The sequence below is a fragment of the Polypterus senegalus genome, chromosome 2 (genome assembly GCF_016835505.1).
Source record: "Polypterus senegalus isolate Bchr_013 chromosome 2, ASM1683550v1, whole genome shotgun sequence".
NCBI lineage: Eukaryota > Metazoa > Chordata > Cladistia > Polypteriformes > Polypteridae > Polypterus > Polypterus senegalus.
This window is the reverse complement of record NC_053155.1, coordinates 137947767-137961294: the sequence shown is the minus strand read 5'-3', so window position 1 is coordinate 137961294 and position 13528 is coordinate 137947767. Positions and strand designations below refer to the sequence as shown.

The 13528-nt window shown below is 35.2% G+C and overlaps 2 protein-coding genes across 5 annotated transcripts in view; one reads left to right on the top strand and one right to left on the bottom strand.

Annotated features, from left to right (window-relative positions):
* gabrb3 (gamma-aminobutyric acid type A receptor subunit beta3) overlaps positions 1 to 13528 on the top strand; it is a 485579-nt gene that overhangs the window by 33276 nt on the left and 438775 nt on the right. Inside the window, exon 1 of one of the 2 annotated variants that reach the window (XM_039744694.1) lies at positions 5031 to 5773. The exons of the other annotated variant lie outside the window; for it this stretch is intronic. Coding sequence (XP_039600628.1) covers positions 5673 to 5773 — 101 coding nt within the window. The 5' untranslated portion in view covers positions 5031 to 5672. Of the gene's footprint in view, positions 1 to 5030; positions 5774 to 13528 lie in introns of those variants that run through there. 2 annotated transcript variants of the gene reach the window in all.
* The window catches only part of gabra5 (gamma-aminobutyric acid type A receptor subunit alpha5), a 48069-nt gene that overhangs the window by 5335 nt on the left and 29206 nt on the right, over positions 1 to 13528 (bottom strand). For all 3 annotated transcript variants that reach the window (XM_039744698.1, XM_039744696.1, XM_039744697.1), the window contains exons 7-9: positions 7348 to 7491; positions 4703 to 4855; positions 251 to 462 (exon numbers count right to left, since the gene is read on the bottom strand). In XM_039744698.1, the coding sequence (XP_039600632.1) occupies positions 251 to 462; positions 4703 to 4855; positions 7348 to 7491 (509 nt within the window). The remainder of the gene's footprint in view (positions 1 to 250; positions 463 to 4702; positions 4856 to 7347; positions 7492 to 13528) is intronic.

Here is a 13528-nt window from a genome sequence, read left to right as displayed (position 1 = left end):
TGAAAAAATGAAAATCTTTATACAAGCACGACTCTTTTATTACAACACAAAACAAAAATCATAACTAAATTTCTAGCTACTAAATTACTGTTGCTGAAACCAAAAGTAATGTTGCAGTGTGAAAGAATTTCTTATTCACAGCTCACCATGGTTTTTTTAAGCTTACTAAGTTAAAACACTATGACTGCAAAACACAAAGGTATCAAATTGTTGTAAGGTTTTTTCAAAAATAAGATCCAACATACTGTACCTTAGGTTGATAGGCTTCTAATGCTTTTTTACCATCCCATGCCCAGCTTCTTTTGGTGAAATAGTTTACAGTGGCAAATTCTATTAAAGCAGAGAAAACAAATGCATAGCAAACTGCTATGAACCAGTCCATAGCTGTAGCATATGCTACTTTAGGCAATGAGTTTCGGGCACTTATACTTAATGTCGTCATTGTCAGCACTGTTGTCACTCCTGTATTAAAAAACAGATAGACATATTTAAATTAATTAATTCAATAAAGTTATTAATCATAGTCACTACCAGAATGCCTTATCAATCATCTCATGCAATGTACTCTACTGTGTAAACATGACAATACTGCTACTGCTAGAGTTAAATTCTTACTTCAAGTTTGACACCATGAAGCACGTATCAGTCTCTGAAACCATAATAAACAAGAATGTACCAAAAGAGTCCAGCTGCAGACAAGATACCTTGAGGCCTTTTGGTGACCTTAGATGCTTTGAGGCCTATAAGATGATACCCCCAAAATAAAATGGCATTGTGTTCCTATCATAACAAAACAGTAATGTATACTGTAAGTTTTCCTTCCAGATACTATAGATAACAAGATTAGGCTAACTAGTGACTAAATTAGTCCAGTATAATTTAGTGTAGATATATATGCCTGTGAATGTGACTACAGTTCTGTCTACAGTTACTCCCTGGTTTCTAACATATTCTGTAGTTTTGAGCATCACACAAACCTTTAGTGGATTAAGCGGGTTCAGGAAAAAAAAGAGTGGATGGATGCACTGTACGTAATAACAAAATCTTATAGCCTAATTTACATTTAGATTAGCATATTTCAAAAAAGAAACCATTAACAAAATCAAGTCAATAATGCTGCTAATGCAATAATAAAGACTACCGTTTTGAACAGTCAGATGGCAAAAACTGGGCATATTTTTTGCCTAAAACAGCAATTTGTAACATTCTATCCACTATGTCAATTTTAATTTCCATTCAATAAAAATAATTCTGTTGATGCAATAGGAGAAATGAATTACATTTCAATGAGCAAAGGATTACAGACCAAAATCACTTCATTACTAATGGGTGATTGCAGACATAGCTATAAAATTAAGCAGCAGGAACCCTGTTTTACAAATCAGAAGAAAGAAATTGCCTAATCTACAACTCTTTATTGAAACATTTAATTGAAAAACAAATATAAAAATAATGATAATGCATCTTCATTTAGTCAAAAATAAAACATAATATCTACATAGAAATGTAATATAATATGATTTCAAAAAAATCAATAAAAATTTTTAAAAATGCTTATTCTAAGTGACAAAAAGTCTGACATGAGTCGAAATGTGTGTATTAGTATATATTTATATATTGTGTACGTTTTGGTGGCTAAAAAAATTTAAACTTAAATCTTGGAACTCTTTCTACCTTTCTTTCTACAGTAGTTCTGGCCTTTTTCCACTTGCAGGCTGAACTCTTGTAAACACTCCTCCTGAATCTAGGTTTAACTGGTGTATGGTCAGGAGGACCATTTAAGTTTCTTCCTGGAATTGCTTTTCAGAGGAAAGCCCAACTACAACCTCTGGAATTAGGAAAGAGCTGAGATTGTTCTGCAAAACTGGTGGCCCCAAGTGTCCCTAAACTCTAGGTTTCTAATAAAGGATCGGGAGGCCTTTTCCTTTTCTGTTTTGCCTAACTTTTCTTTGTTCGTTTCACATCTCATTTTCCATGTAGCTCATCACCTTGTCTCTTTCTCTTGTGCAGGGTAGTTTTCCTTTTTCACTTCAAAGTAGCCCTTTTTATCTGCACAATTACAGCATTAACTTGTACAGAGACACTGTTCTGCTTGCTGCATTTATTTGTATAAACTGCACACTCTATTTCACCGTGTGATCAGAACTGAGGCAAAAAAAGGATGTGGTGCAAAAACAACACCCCAACTCACTACAGCTGTATTACTGAAGAATACTGAGAAATAAAAAACATGTCAGCTAATTTGTTTTTCTATAATGTCAGTAAATTGCAATCAAATCAGTCAAAGTGTTTTTGAGATTTTAGGCCATTTAGGTTTTCATTATATACACTATAAATATATATTTGGAGAGAAAGAAAAACTATAGCATAATATATACAGTGCACATAAGACTATAAAAAATTTTGGAGCACCCTAATAGATGAGAAGGAGTAGGTGGTGCAGACTTATAAATACCTAAGGATCGATCTGAAGAGTAAACTGGATTGACTGATTGATTAACTACACAAGCATAATGCACACAAACAGCCACAGCCAGCTGTACTTTCTGAGGAGACTTAGGCCCTTTAATTGGTATGTTCTACCAGCCCATTGCAGTCTGTGTAATGTTCTACAATGTCATCTTTTATAGGATACCAGATTCCTGAATACATTTCCAGCTATCACCAATCCATGCCATTAAATGTGCTAAGAGGTGCTAGTGCTCTGATCAAGCCCACCTTCATCCTTGCCAGTTAAAACAGACATATTGCCACAGGGACACTATTTCTTATATTGTTGTATCATTATTATTACATTGAGTGTGTACTGCAGTTATGGGTTTTACAGTTAAAGCAATTGTCTGCAGGTTTTGTTTTCAACATTTTGCTTCATGTTCAAGTCACATTAAAAGTAAATGTGTTACAGAGATGAATTTTCAAAGTAACATATAATCACTTTACTTATTAACATAAAGTAAGATATTAACACTTTACTTATTTTATTGGGGTAAAAATACCTGATTTGCTTAAAAAACAGATATGCTGCATTACTACGTAATCTCATTCCCACCATAAAAAAAAAAAAACAAACAGATTTGTGTGCAAAGAAATGTGCAGTCCTTTGTCAGGCACAATTTCAAAGTCAATCAGAAAGGAGTATGCTATGTGCAATCCAGTAAAAGAAACCTAGAAATAATATATCCATCTTTAAACCAGTTACTTGTTATAGATAGGTTGAAACAGTGTGACATGGTGGAACAACAGCTAGTGTACAAACCTTGAATCTTCAGGAGTTCGGGTCGAAAATGGAAAAAGGGAATTGATGTTATTCAGACAGGCATTTTGAGAGACTTCTCTTATTGCATTATAAACACTACTGAAAGTTTTCTCTATTTTACTTCTGTCAACTAAACTTTGGCTTGTGATTTTGACTTTGTTTAAAATTGTTAACAGTTTGTTAGTAGCATGTTAACAATGAGTCTTGTTAACCGTTACAATCAAATTTAAAATAATTATTGGAGTTTATATTATAATGTACCCAGCGCTACATTTGACATTCCAAACAATGAACAAATGCTTAAAGCAAAGAGCACTAAAGGCTGCATAATAAAATTAATGGCATTGAACCCTGCTATATGCTATCATTCTGATCTGGAATGGCATAGTAATAAATTTTGCAATGTTGTTTTCTATATCTTCAACGAGACAGATTTACTTTAATTACGAGTGTGAAGGTTCATATCTCTACAACATATTGAACAAAAATCAAAACTACGTTAATAAAACCCAAGAAAATGGTCAGATTTTACTCTTTTTCTGGTCAGTTTCTTGAAGATTCATATACAGTATGGGCTTAGGATTTAGTAACATGCTGGGCAGAGAAATGTGCAGTTTTTTTTACAAACGAAGAAAAAGTAACACACTGTTAGCAATGCATTACATTTTTTAATAATTAACACTATGACCTATTTATTTACATTCCACGATACTGGCTTCTTCAGAAAGAAAGAAATTGCTGTCTATCTATCTTTATAAATCCTTGTTGTAATGGAAATTTAAATATCTCTGGAACAGCTGCCGATTCTGAACACCTAAAATTTTATAAACAGGAGGATAGATGAGAAAAGCTCAAGAGAGTCTGGGTCCAACAGTTAAGTGTACCTGTGTGACCTTTTGTTTATTTGATGTTGGAATAGGAAGTTTAATAGTTAGGGAAAAAATGGCAATAAACAGGTTTTGATAAAAAAAAAAACATTAATCAAAAAATGATAACCATATTTTAAAGTAAACTTACAAAAATTATACATTTTTCTGAAAGTACACTTTATAATTTACACTTCAATCATTAGCACAAAGTATCAAAATAGGAGAAAACATGTTTAAACAATCTAATACAATCAAGAACAATAACTTTTGAAGAATTCACTTTTTAACAGTAATGGCCTGCTATTATGAAAACAGTGTAGTTCTAAACTTTTAGATGAAAAATCTTAGCTAATCATCCTGTTCAAAGTCAAAGGCCACGTAGAAAATACACACTGGTTTAATTGAAACAAAAAGTTGTATTGCACTTCTGCTACTGAGAATTTGACATTTAATCAGTAGATTAGATCAGAAAATGTACACATACGTTTAATTGGTAAAGAAAAAGATTAGACAATATTGTTTGGAGCAAATACAGTAGAAAACGTTTCAATTACTTATGCAAAAGGAATAAACTTACCAAACACTGTTCTTGCAGGAACAGACTCACGGTTTAACCAAAAGGACACCTGGGATAAGATAACTGTCATAATGCAAGGCAGGTAGGTCTGAATTACAAAATAACCAATTTTTCTCTTCAGATGAAAGTGTGCTGTCATTACAGTATACTGGCCTGTAGCAGACAAATGATAAAAAGTAATACACATTAAAAACCCAAGACACTGGCCTAATTGAATATCCATCCATCCATTATCCAATCCGCTATATCCAAACTACAGGGTCACGGGGGTCTGCTGGAGCCAATCCCAGCCAACACTGGGCGAAAAGCAGGAAACAAACCCCGGGCAGATAACAAATATGCATTCAATAAATATTTGAAAATTTTGAATTCTTTTTTAATAACCCTACGAGAATTGATCACCTATAAACTTTCCCACCGATGACACCATCTCACATTGACTTATTTTAGAGACTAGAAAACAGGAGTCAACTGAGCCTGCAGTTCCAGTGAGATTGTTTAACAACGCAGAATATTTAATTTCATTCGGGGCTTTTTGGAAATCCACTCTAGCTGTCCGGTACAGCCTGATAAACTACATAAAATCCACTGATGACTGCTGCTTTCTCTCGACAAAATCGGATTTTTGTAGCTTGCTAATCCCTTGTCGCAATCTGCAACCTTCGGCATGAGATCTACAAGCACTGCCTACGCTTTCAGTCCGTTCATTTAGGCAGTGCAATCGTTTAAAACGCACATTTAATAGTTCAAAGGAAAAAAAAATACGTGGAAGGGAACTAAAAAGAAGCACAAACAACGTTTTATTTTGTTTATTCATTCCTAACGGAGCAAACCAATCATGTCGGAACCGTTAATACAAAGCTGCTGCTTTGGGACGCGCACTAATGACTGAGGGTGAATATCGCCGCTGCTTAGACTTTTAAATTTGGATTCAACACTGTCTAGTGAATGTCATGGAATTTTAAAAGAAATGAAGATGTACATTTTCTGGATAGTCTTATTTAAACCCCTATTTACCTATGGCGAGCTTCCATTCATCGCGGAAAACAACGCAGCTATGCTGGTGAATTGGTAAGTGTCTTGTGATGTTAAAACTTTAAAAATGTGCGAAGAAGCTCCTCTTTTAAAATAACAGACTACAAAGGAACGCACGCATATACATATATATCCTAGAAATCATTATTTTACATTATAATTTTACGTGTTTTGCACAGTGGCTTGGTAGCGCTGTTCTTCAGTACTTATCTACATTACTAAATATAGCAACCCTTTATCTCACTTGCTTTGTTGTAATCCTTACATGATGTGGTTAAATAAAACGACTAATACCTTAAATTAGCATTACTAATTAAATCCTACACCCCACCTTGGTATTTGAAAGTTAAACTAATGGGAAAGGTGTGTTCCTTGAACAAAAATTATGGTTAGCGAACAACTGCTACGCCATCTATGCGCTATCATTCTATTTAATTTCGCAATAATGTTAATTTAGACATTACAGGTATACACATATACACGCGTTTAAATGAACCTATAAAACGGAGCCAATATTTGGTAAATGTGCTCGTCCTATATTTGACGTTTATTACATTTTTAGAGCAATCCACAAAATATCCAATCATCTATGAACATTTTGAAACCCTTATTAGGCAACTTATTAAAATGTTGATAGATAGATAGATTTGAGTGCTTAAGATAGAGTTGGCTTATGACTGACAGGTAGAGAAATAGATCTGGAGCCTTCTGAAAGATTCTTTACTATACCTGGTATGTACGAGTATAATACATTGCAGTTGTTCCCAAACAATAACATCCTATATCCTCTACAAATATAGCTCGTACGTTTATTTTATAATTCCTTATTACTATAGTATTGATTTAAAAGTTTTATGACGGCTCCTTAAACTCAGTCGAATAAATAGAGAATTGTGGGTAAAGAAATCACTGAGGAAATGATTTTTTTCTTTTTTGAGAGTATGTATTAAAATGTTTTACAGTGCAAGTTATTACACTGTCCTTTTTATTTTTGTATGAATTTGTTAAAATACCTTTTCCCCCTTTCTTTGAGTAATTTATTTCCATTAATTTCAGTAGTCTAGAATCACTTAAATCTCAACATTTTTTTCTCTGGATAATTCCATAGATGTCTTTAATATTGGCTGTTGTACACACACAAAACAATGCAAGGTTATGATGCAACCAAAACTAATTTGATGACCAAAAATGAATCTGCTGGATATTAAGGGGAGCTGAAGAACTTTAATAATCTTTCCACTCACAGAAATAAAAGTGTATTACTTCTTTATGTAACTGGATTAAGCAGATGCCTTTCAGTGCCACGTGTGGACACACTTTATCCCGCCCCCGCCATCCAATCCCAGTGCTAGTACATCACTCTGTAAAAGCACAGATCATGTGATCATGCACTTGGATTAACCCTAGATTCCCAGTGGTACAGGGGATAAGTGTTTTTAAGTAAATAAACAGACATCTGGCATTTTAGGATATCCTGCAAAGAAGGAAATGTTCAATTTTAAAGGTTCTATTTTATCTTTTGGAAGAGCATAATTAAAAATAGATATATTTTTTTAAACAAAAATTTTACTCAATAATGACTTCAGTTAAAGTGTCTGCATGTTGTGTACCTGTGCTAGTGTGAATGATTTCTGTCCCCACTGTTTGTCCAATTAAATGATACTGATTCAGCCGTGAGCCATCTTCAGAAACAACAACAGACTGGGCAGTGCCATAGGTCCAGGTGTAAACAACTTCAGAATCAGGATAGGCATCTAAATAAGGAAAAACATATTAAAGACAAACATAATCTGCTTAACAAAGGCCCCACTTTCAAGCATTCAGCACAAACAGATAAAAAAAAAATCAGGCTACAATAGACATACAATGATAATCCTTTTCATTGTGAGTAAAATTAGAAACCTGTTCTATATATGCAAACTGTCAAACTGTAACATGGAATACTGTTGACTTTATTACAACAGAGAGAACAATTTGAAATAAAGGGATTATGCTGAATCACTTTTAAATAAAGAAAAGGTTAGAACATCATAATTTAAGAATGAACAATGGAAAATTGTTTTTTTAACTACAAAATTTCTGTTACACACAGATTTCCCCAGTATGTGCTTTTCCTCTTAATTTTTTACCCAGGCAGTAGCATTACACAAGAACTTGGGAATCAGTCACTTTTCATTACAGGTCAAACCCAGCAGCTTAAAGTGACTATAGCGAATGTATCATGATTCAGGGAGCTGCAGCAGGGCATTTTGCTGTGCAAGCTGGAGTTTAGAGGACTCATTGTCCTTTATCTTACATGATAGCTACATTTTCTTTGACAACACTGGTACTCATATTGAGAGACAATTTCAAACTTTTTAGGCAACCTTCAATATCATCCAGCCTCATATTTTGCTTCATATGACTATCAGCCAACATAATACATACAGATTGTTTTTTAAAATCATGCCTCCAATTTCAAATTTAACATCCATCACTCACAATTGTCGTGTCAAGCACAGGGGTGCCTAAAGGCTGTATTCTGAGCTCTTTGTTGTGTTCTTAAATAGAAATGTTCCTGCTGTTCCATCAACAGTGTATAGTGGCATGATCTGTTCAGAGTCAAAAGTGCCATCAGGTATTGCAGATCATTTAGCTTCCTGGTCTGAGAAAAAACTTCTTTAAAGTCAACAGGAGCAAAGAATTGGTATGTGACATTCAGGGACAGAAATCCAACCAGCATGTTCACAACAATATAGAAAGTCTAAAATTCGCAATCTAACTTTAATTCAAAAATATCTTCTCCAAATCTAATCAGTGATTATGCTACATCCATAAACTCAGATTGTCCAAAGTGGACAACATATTTATCCATTAGCAGCCTAATCAAGTGGCCTCACCAAACAGTGCTGAAGAATTTGGATATCATCTCAGCTGATGACACGCATCATTCCCAGCAGCAATTATCAAAATGGCTTTTGAAAAAATATTACTGGTAGCAAAACACCAGAGTATAGATAGAGTCCATATGAACAGTGACTTTAGATTTGAATGATATCTTTGAATAAATCAGACTTGTTACTATTCTTAAAAATATAGAGCCATGCTGTTTTTGATTTCTTTTTACATCTGGTGCTTTTGAATAGGGTGGCATGGTGGCACAGTGGTTAGCATTCCATCACAGTCTGTATAAAGTTTGAACATTATCCCTATGCCTGTATTTTCTTTCTTTAAGGAACTTATTTTGCACTCACATCACCAAAGAGTGACTTGTCAGTTTGATTGGTGAGACTGAATGATCAGAGTATGCCCAGTAATGGACAGGCACTCTATTGATGGTTCTTCCTACCTTGCTCCTAATGTTGCCAAGACAGGCTTCTGTGTCCAACAGTGAATTGGATTTTTTTTTGGAAGTTTTTAAAATATTTTAAACCCAGAAGGTGGTGTTAGAGTTTGATGTTTGAATGTTTTGGGGGTATTAACCTATTGATTCATGTTTTTGGATGCATTTAAGAACCAAATTTCAGAATTTAGTAAACAATACCCAAAATACTTGGAGTTGCCTGGGTATATTTGTATCATTCATTACCGTTAGGTAAAACTATTTTGGGGCGATAACATGGTTTAGGATTTCTGTTCCCTCCCACCTGACTACAATCTCATTTTTTGATGAAATGTTTGAACCATCTTAAAATCTACTTTTTTCAATTGTATCAATAGTAATTTTCTTCAAAGTCCTATTTATTACCCTGCACACTCATGTGGTCTGCTTTTTGGCACTCCAGTTACCACCTATTCTGACTGAAGGCATCTTCAGGGTTGACATCCACTTGGAGCATATCCTCTTTCAGTTGGACCAGCTATAGTTTCTTTGGCTGCCCTCCTGCCTATTTTCCCCTTGGATTTAGATGAACAGACATCTTTGCCAATGTTTGGTCGTTGTTGCAAACCACATGCCCATACCATTGCATGTGGGCCTTACACGTCTTCTTGATAACAGGTACAACTCCTATTATTCTTTGCACATTGTTTTTCATTTCACGTCAAGAGTGCAGCAGTGTATCTTCATGGCACAGAGGGCTTGTTCGCGCTTTGTGGTTGCAGGCCAACATTCCATTTCATATTAGGGAAACAGTTCTATATATTTCTGGCTTCAAGTAGATTGATATTCTCCAGTCACAGAGCACTCCAGTGACTGTGCCAATTCAGCCTCAGAGCGTTGACCCATGCTCAGACATTGGAGATGAAGTCGTTGTTGATGCAGATAAATGAGCCCAGGTACTTGAATTGGGTGACCTTCTTGAGGGGTTTGCCATCAGTGTGAATATTTTCATCTGTTTGTGGCCCACCTCGCATGTACTCGGTCTTCTTGATGTTGAGTCACGGGCCATTTTCATCCAGCCTAGTCCATAAATTAAGTTTACATTGTGTTTCTTTCGTAAGCAGGATGTCTTTCTCGTAAAATAGTCTCCAAAGGTATGGTGTCAGGATGTCCGCTGTGGCTGTATCCATACGTAATAGGAAAAGCAAAGGCGAAACAGGTGATCCTTGATATATATCCTATATGATGTTTCTTTGAGGCCTTGTTGAATATAATGTGTGCACCACAGCCAGAGGCCATTTATGATTACCTTGTTCTTGAAAGAAAAGCTATGGATCAGGCCCTTCTAACTGCCAGGCATTTTCTAAAATACTTACGGAATTAATCTTGATGTGTTCCCATTGCCAGCGCATAAATGGTCACTCACTGACATGTAGTTTAAAATCTGAATAGTAAATTAATACAGAACTTAGAACAACTTTGACAAGAACAGGCCATTTGGCCCAACAAAACTTGTTAGTCTATACCTACATTTCTTCATAATATAGAGTCAAGCTTTGAAGGATTTAAAAGTTATAATGTCTACTGGCACTACTTCGTAATTTATTCAGTTTATCCATAAATGTCTGTGTGAAGAAAAAATGTAAAAATGTGACCTTAATAAGTCTCCATCTCTGTCCCTGTGTTCTTGTTGCTGAACTCATTGTAAAATAACCGCCTGTATAGTACCTTTCACAATTTAAATAACTTTGAATTTTGCCACTTTTTAATATCTTTATACTTAAACTGAAAAAGTTCAACTCCTCTAATCTTTCATCATATCTTATACCCTGCAGTCCTGGAGTCAGCCTAGTCTTACTTCTCTGGACATTTTCTAGCAATGTTATGTCTTTTTTATAGCCTGGAGACTGATGCCAGTGGGTAGCGCTGCTGCCTCGCAGTTAGGAGACCTGGGTTCGCTTTCCGGGTTCAACCCAGCGTGGGTTTCCTCCCACAGTCCAAAGACATGCAGGTTAGGTGCACTGGCGAGACTAAATTGTCCCTAGTGTGTGCTTGGTGTGTGGGTGTGTGTGTGTCTGTGTGTCCTGCGGTGGGCTGGCGCCCCGCCTGGGGTTTGTTTCCTGCCTTGCACCCTGTGTTGGCTGGGATTGGCTCCAGCAGACCCTCATGACCCTGTAGTTAGGATATAGAGGGTTGGGTAATGGATGGATCGATGGATGGAGACTGAAGCTCCTTGTAGTACTCCAGCTGAGGAATCACTAATTTGTTAAATAGCTTAAGAATAACCTCCTTTGACTTCAGCTGAACACTTTAGGCTATATAACCTAACATCCTGTTAGCCTTCTTATTGGCTTTTCATAGTGACAGGTACATAATGACTCCTAGATCTTCCTCAGAGGGTGTGCTAGCAAGATAGTACCACTGGAATGATGCAGGTTTGAACATGTTTTATTGGTATTTTATATAGTGATAGCTGCAAATGACTAGATGTCCCCACATTATAGCCAGGCTGCTTCAAGAAACAAAAGTGTTAAATATATTCTTTCTGTATTCTGTTCCCTGCATTTGAATGTGTTGTACCTACTAGCTTCAATTGAAAAAAAAAACAAAACTGTATTTTTAACTGAAAAAATAACCCAAATGATTGAATTCTTAAAGCTTTCTGAAGACTACAAGTCTCTGAAACATGACATATTGACAAGAATAAGTATACAATTATACAGTGGAGTGGCACTGTAGATGATAGTGCTGCAGTCTCACAGTACTTGCACCCTGAATCTACTCCATACTGGAATTGTTGCCTATTTATTAATTATTATTTCCAAATGTTCCAAATTTCTCCCACTTTCTAAACACTTGTTTTTAAGTTAATTGTCAAATTTAAATTCATTCTGCTCAGGGTTGGACTGTAATCATGACCAGTACAAAACAGGAGAATATTATACAAAATACCGTATAATACATTTCAAAGCCAACTTCAAGAAATAACAATATTTTTTTCTAGTAAAGTAAATATTGCTGATTTTTTATCACCTTTGTGGCAGCTATCCATAAAGAACAATGGACTAGACGTTTAAATATGCTTGTTTTCTGAATGGTTTCCATTATAGTTTGTTTTGCGACATGATCATGCAAAAAAAAAAAAAAAACTAATTCAGGACTCATAACAGAAAGACATTTCTGTGTTGTCTGATTGCTATTTTAATTTTTTTAAGTATACTACATTAAAAAATGAAGACAAAAATGTATGAAAAGTAACTATAACCATCTTCTACTGGATTTTATTTAATTTTAAGATTGATTATAGTAAGCTTATTAAAACTATGATTCAAAAGTACGTCATGTAAGAATTGTGTCACTGAGTAGTTTCCTCAGTGTTATGCAAAGTAACATCACAAAGGGCTTCACAGGGCATCATTTCAGTCATAATATTTCTTTGTTTATCAAAAGTTGAATTAGGCTGAATGGGAACATTATACATGCCAAAAAAAATGTAAGTGTCCTAAACATAAGCATATCTATGATGACACACTTTATTTAACTTAACATTCTCAAACCTAATTAATCCAATTAATGTTCACTAGGGGAAAAGTCTATACTGGCCACACTAGGTATAAGACAGGAAAGCAGTCGTGAACAAGTTGCCAGACCACCCTTGGGCTCACTTACGCATATACCTACAGTACATGAACAATCACACAGACCCAAACTGAAATTGCCAGACAACCTAACCTGCATGTTTTTGGGGATATAGAAGGAAAAGAGGAGCAGCCTGTTATGAAAACTCTACATTGGCACACACCAGGCACAAGAATCAAAAACAGGACACAGGACCTGTGAGACAGTAGTGTGATGACCATAATGCTCACACAATTAGAATAGTAAAATTAAAAATAGACATAAAGTAAGGCATTGGCAAAGTAAGGCATTATGCAGTGTCTCACAGATTCCCCAAGCAGTATTTTTGGTTAAGATGCACTCATGGAGGATGATACTAAGGGCCACATTAAAATTTACCATGCCTTCAAATATATCAACTGTTGTTTTTAGAATTTACTCATGGTTCATTGCAGGTCTTCCTTCTTTCTACAGACATACAAGCCTTGACCTGACTTAACATCTCAAAGAAGATAGGATCAAAAAGCTGCACACAGTCACTTAGATTAAATCGTGATGTATCAAGTTTTAAACATTACTGATTTCTGTGTTCATGCTATACTATACGTAAATCTCAATTAATACATACTTTTATATTTCCTCTTAACATCACTTACATCCACCTGTAGTATGAGTTGTTCATGACATGCACCCCTTTTTAAATACTGGTCTATTTCTTCGTACACAAAGTGAAATAAATGCCTCAGAGCAAGTCATGCTAAGGGAATGTTCTTTTAGCCCAGGTTTCTTTTGGGGTTTTGATTGTAAGGAGTGTCATCATATTTCTTAATTGACTTCAAAAAGGAGCTATCTTACGTATCTGCTCATTCACT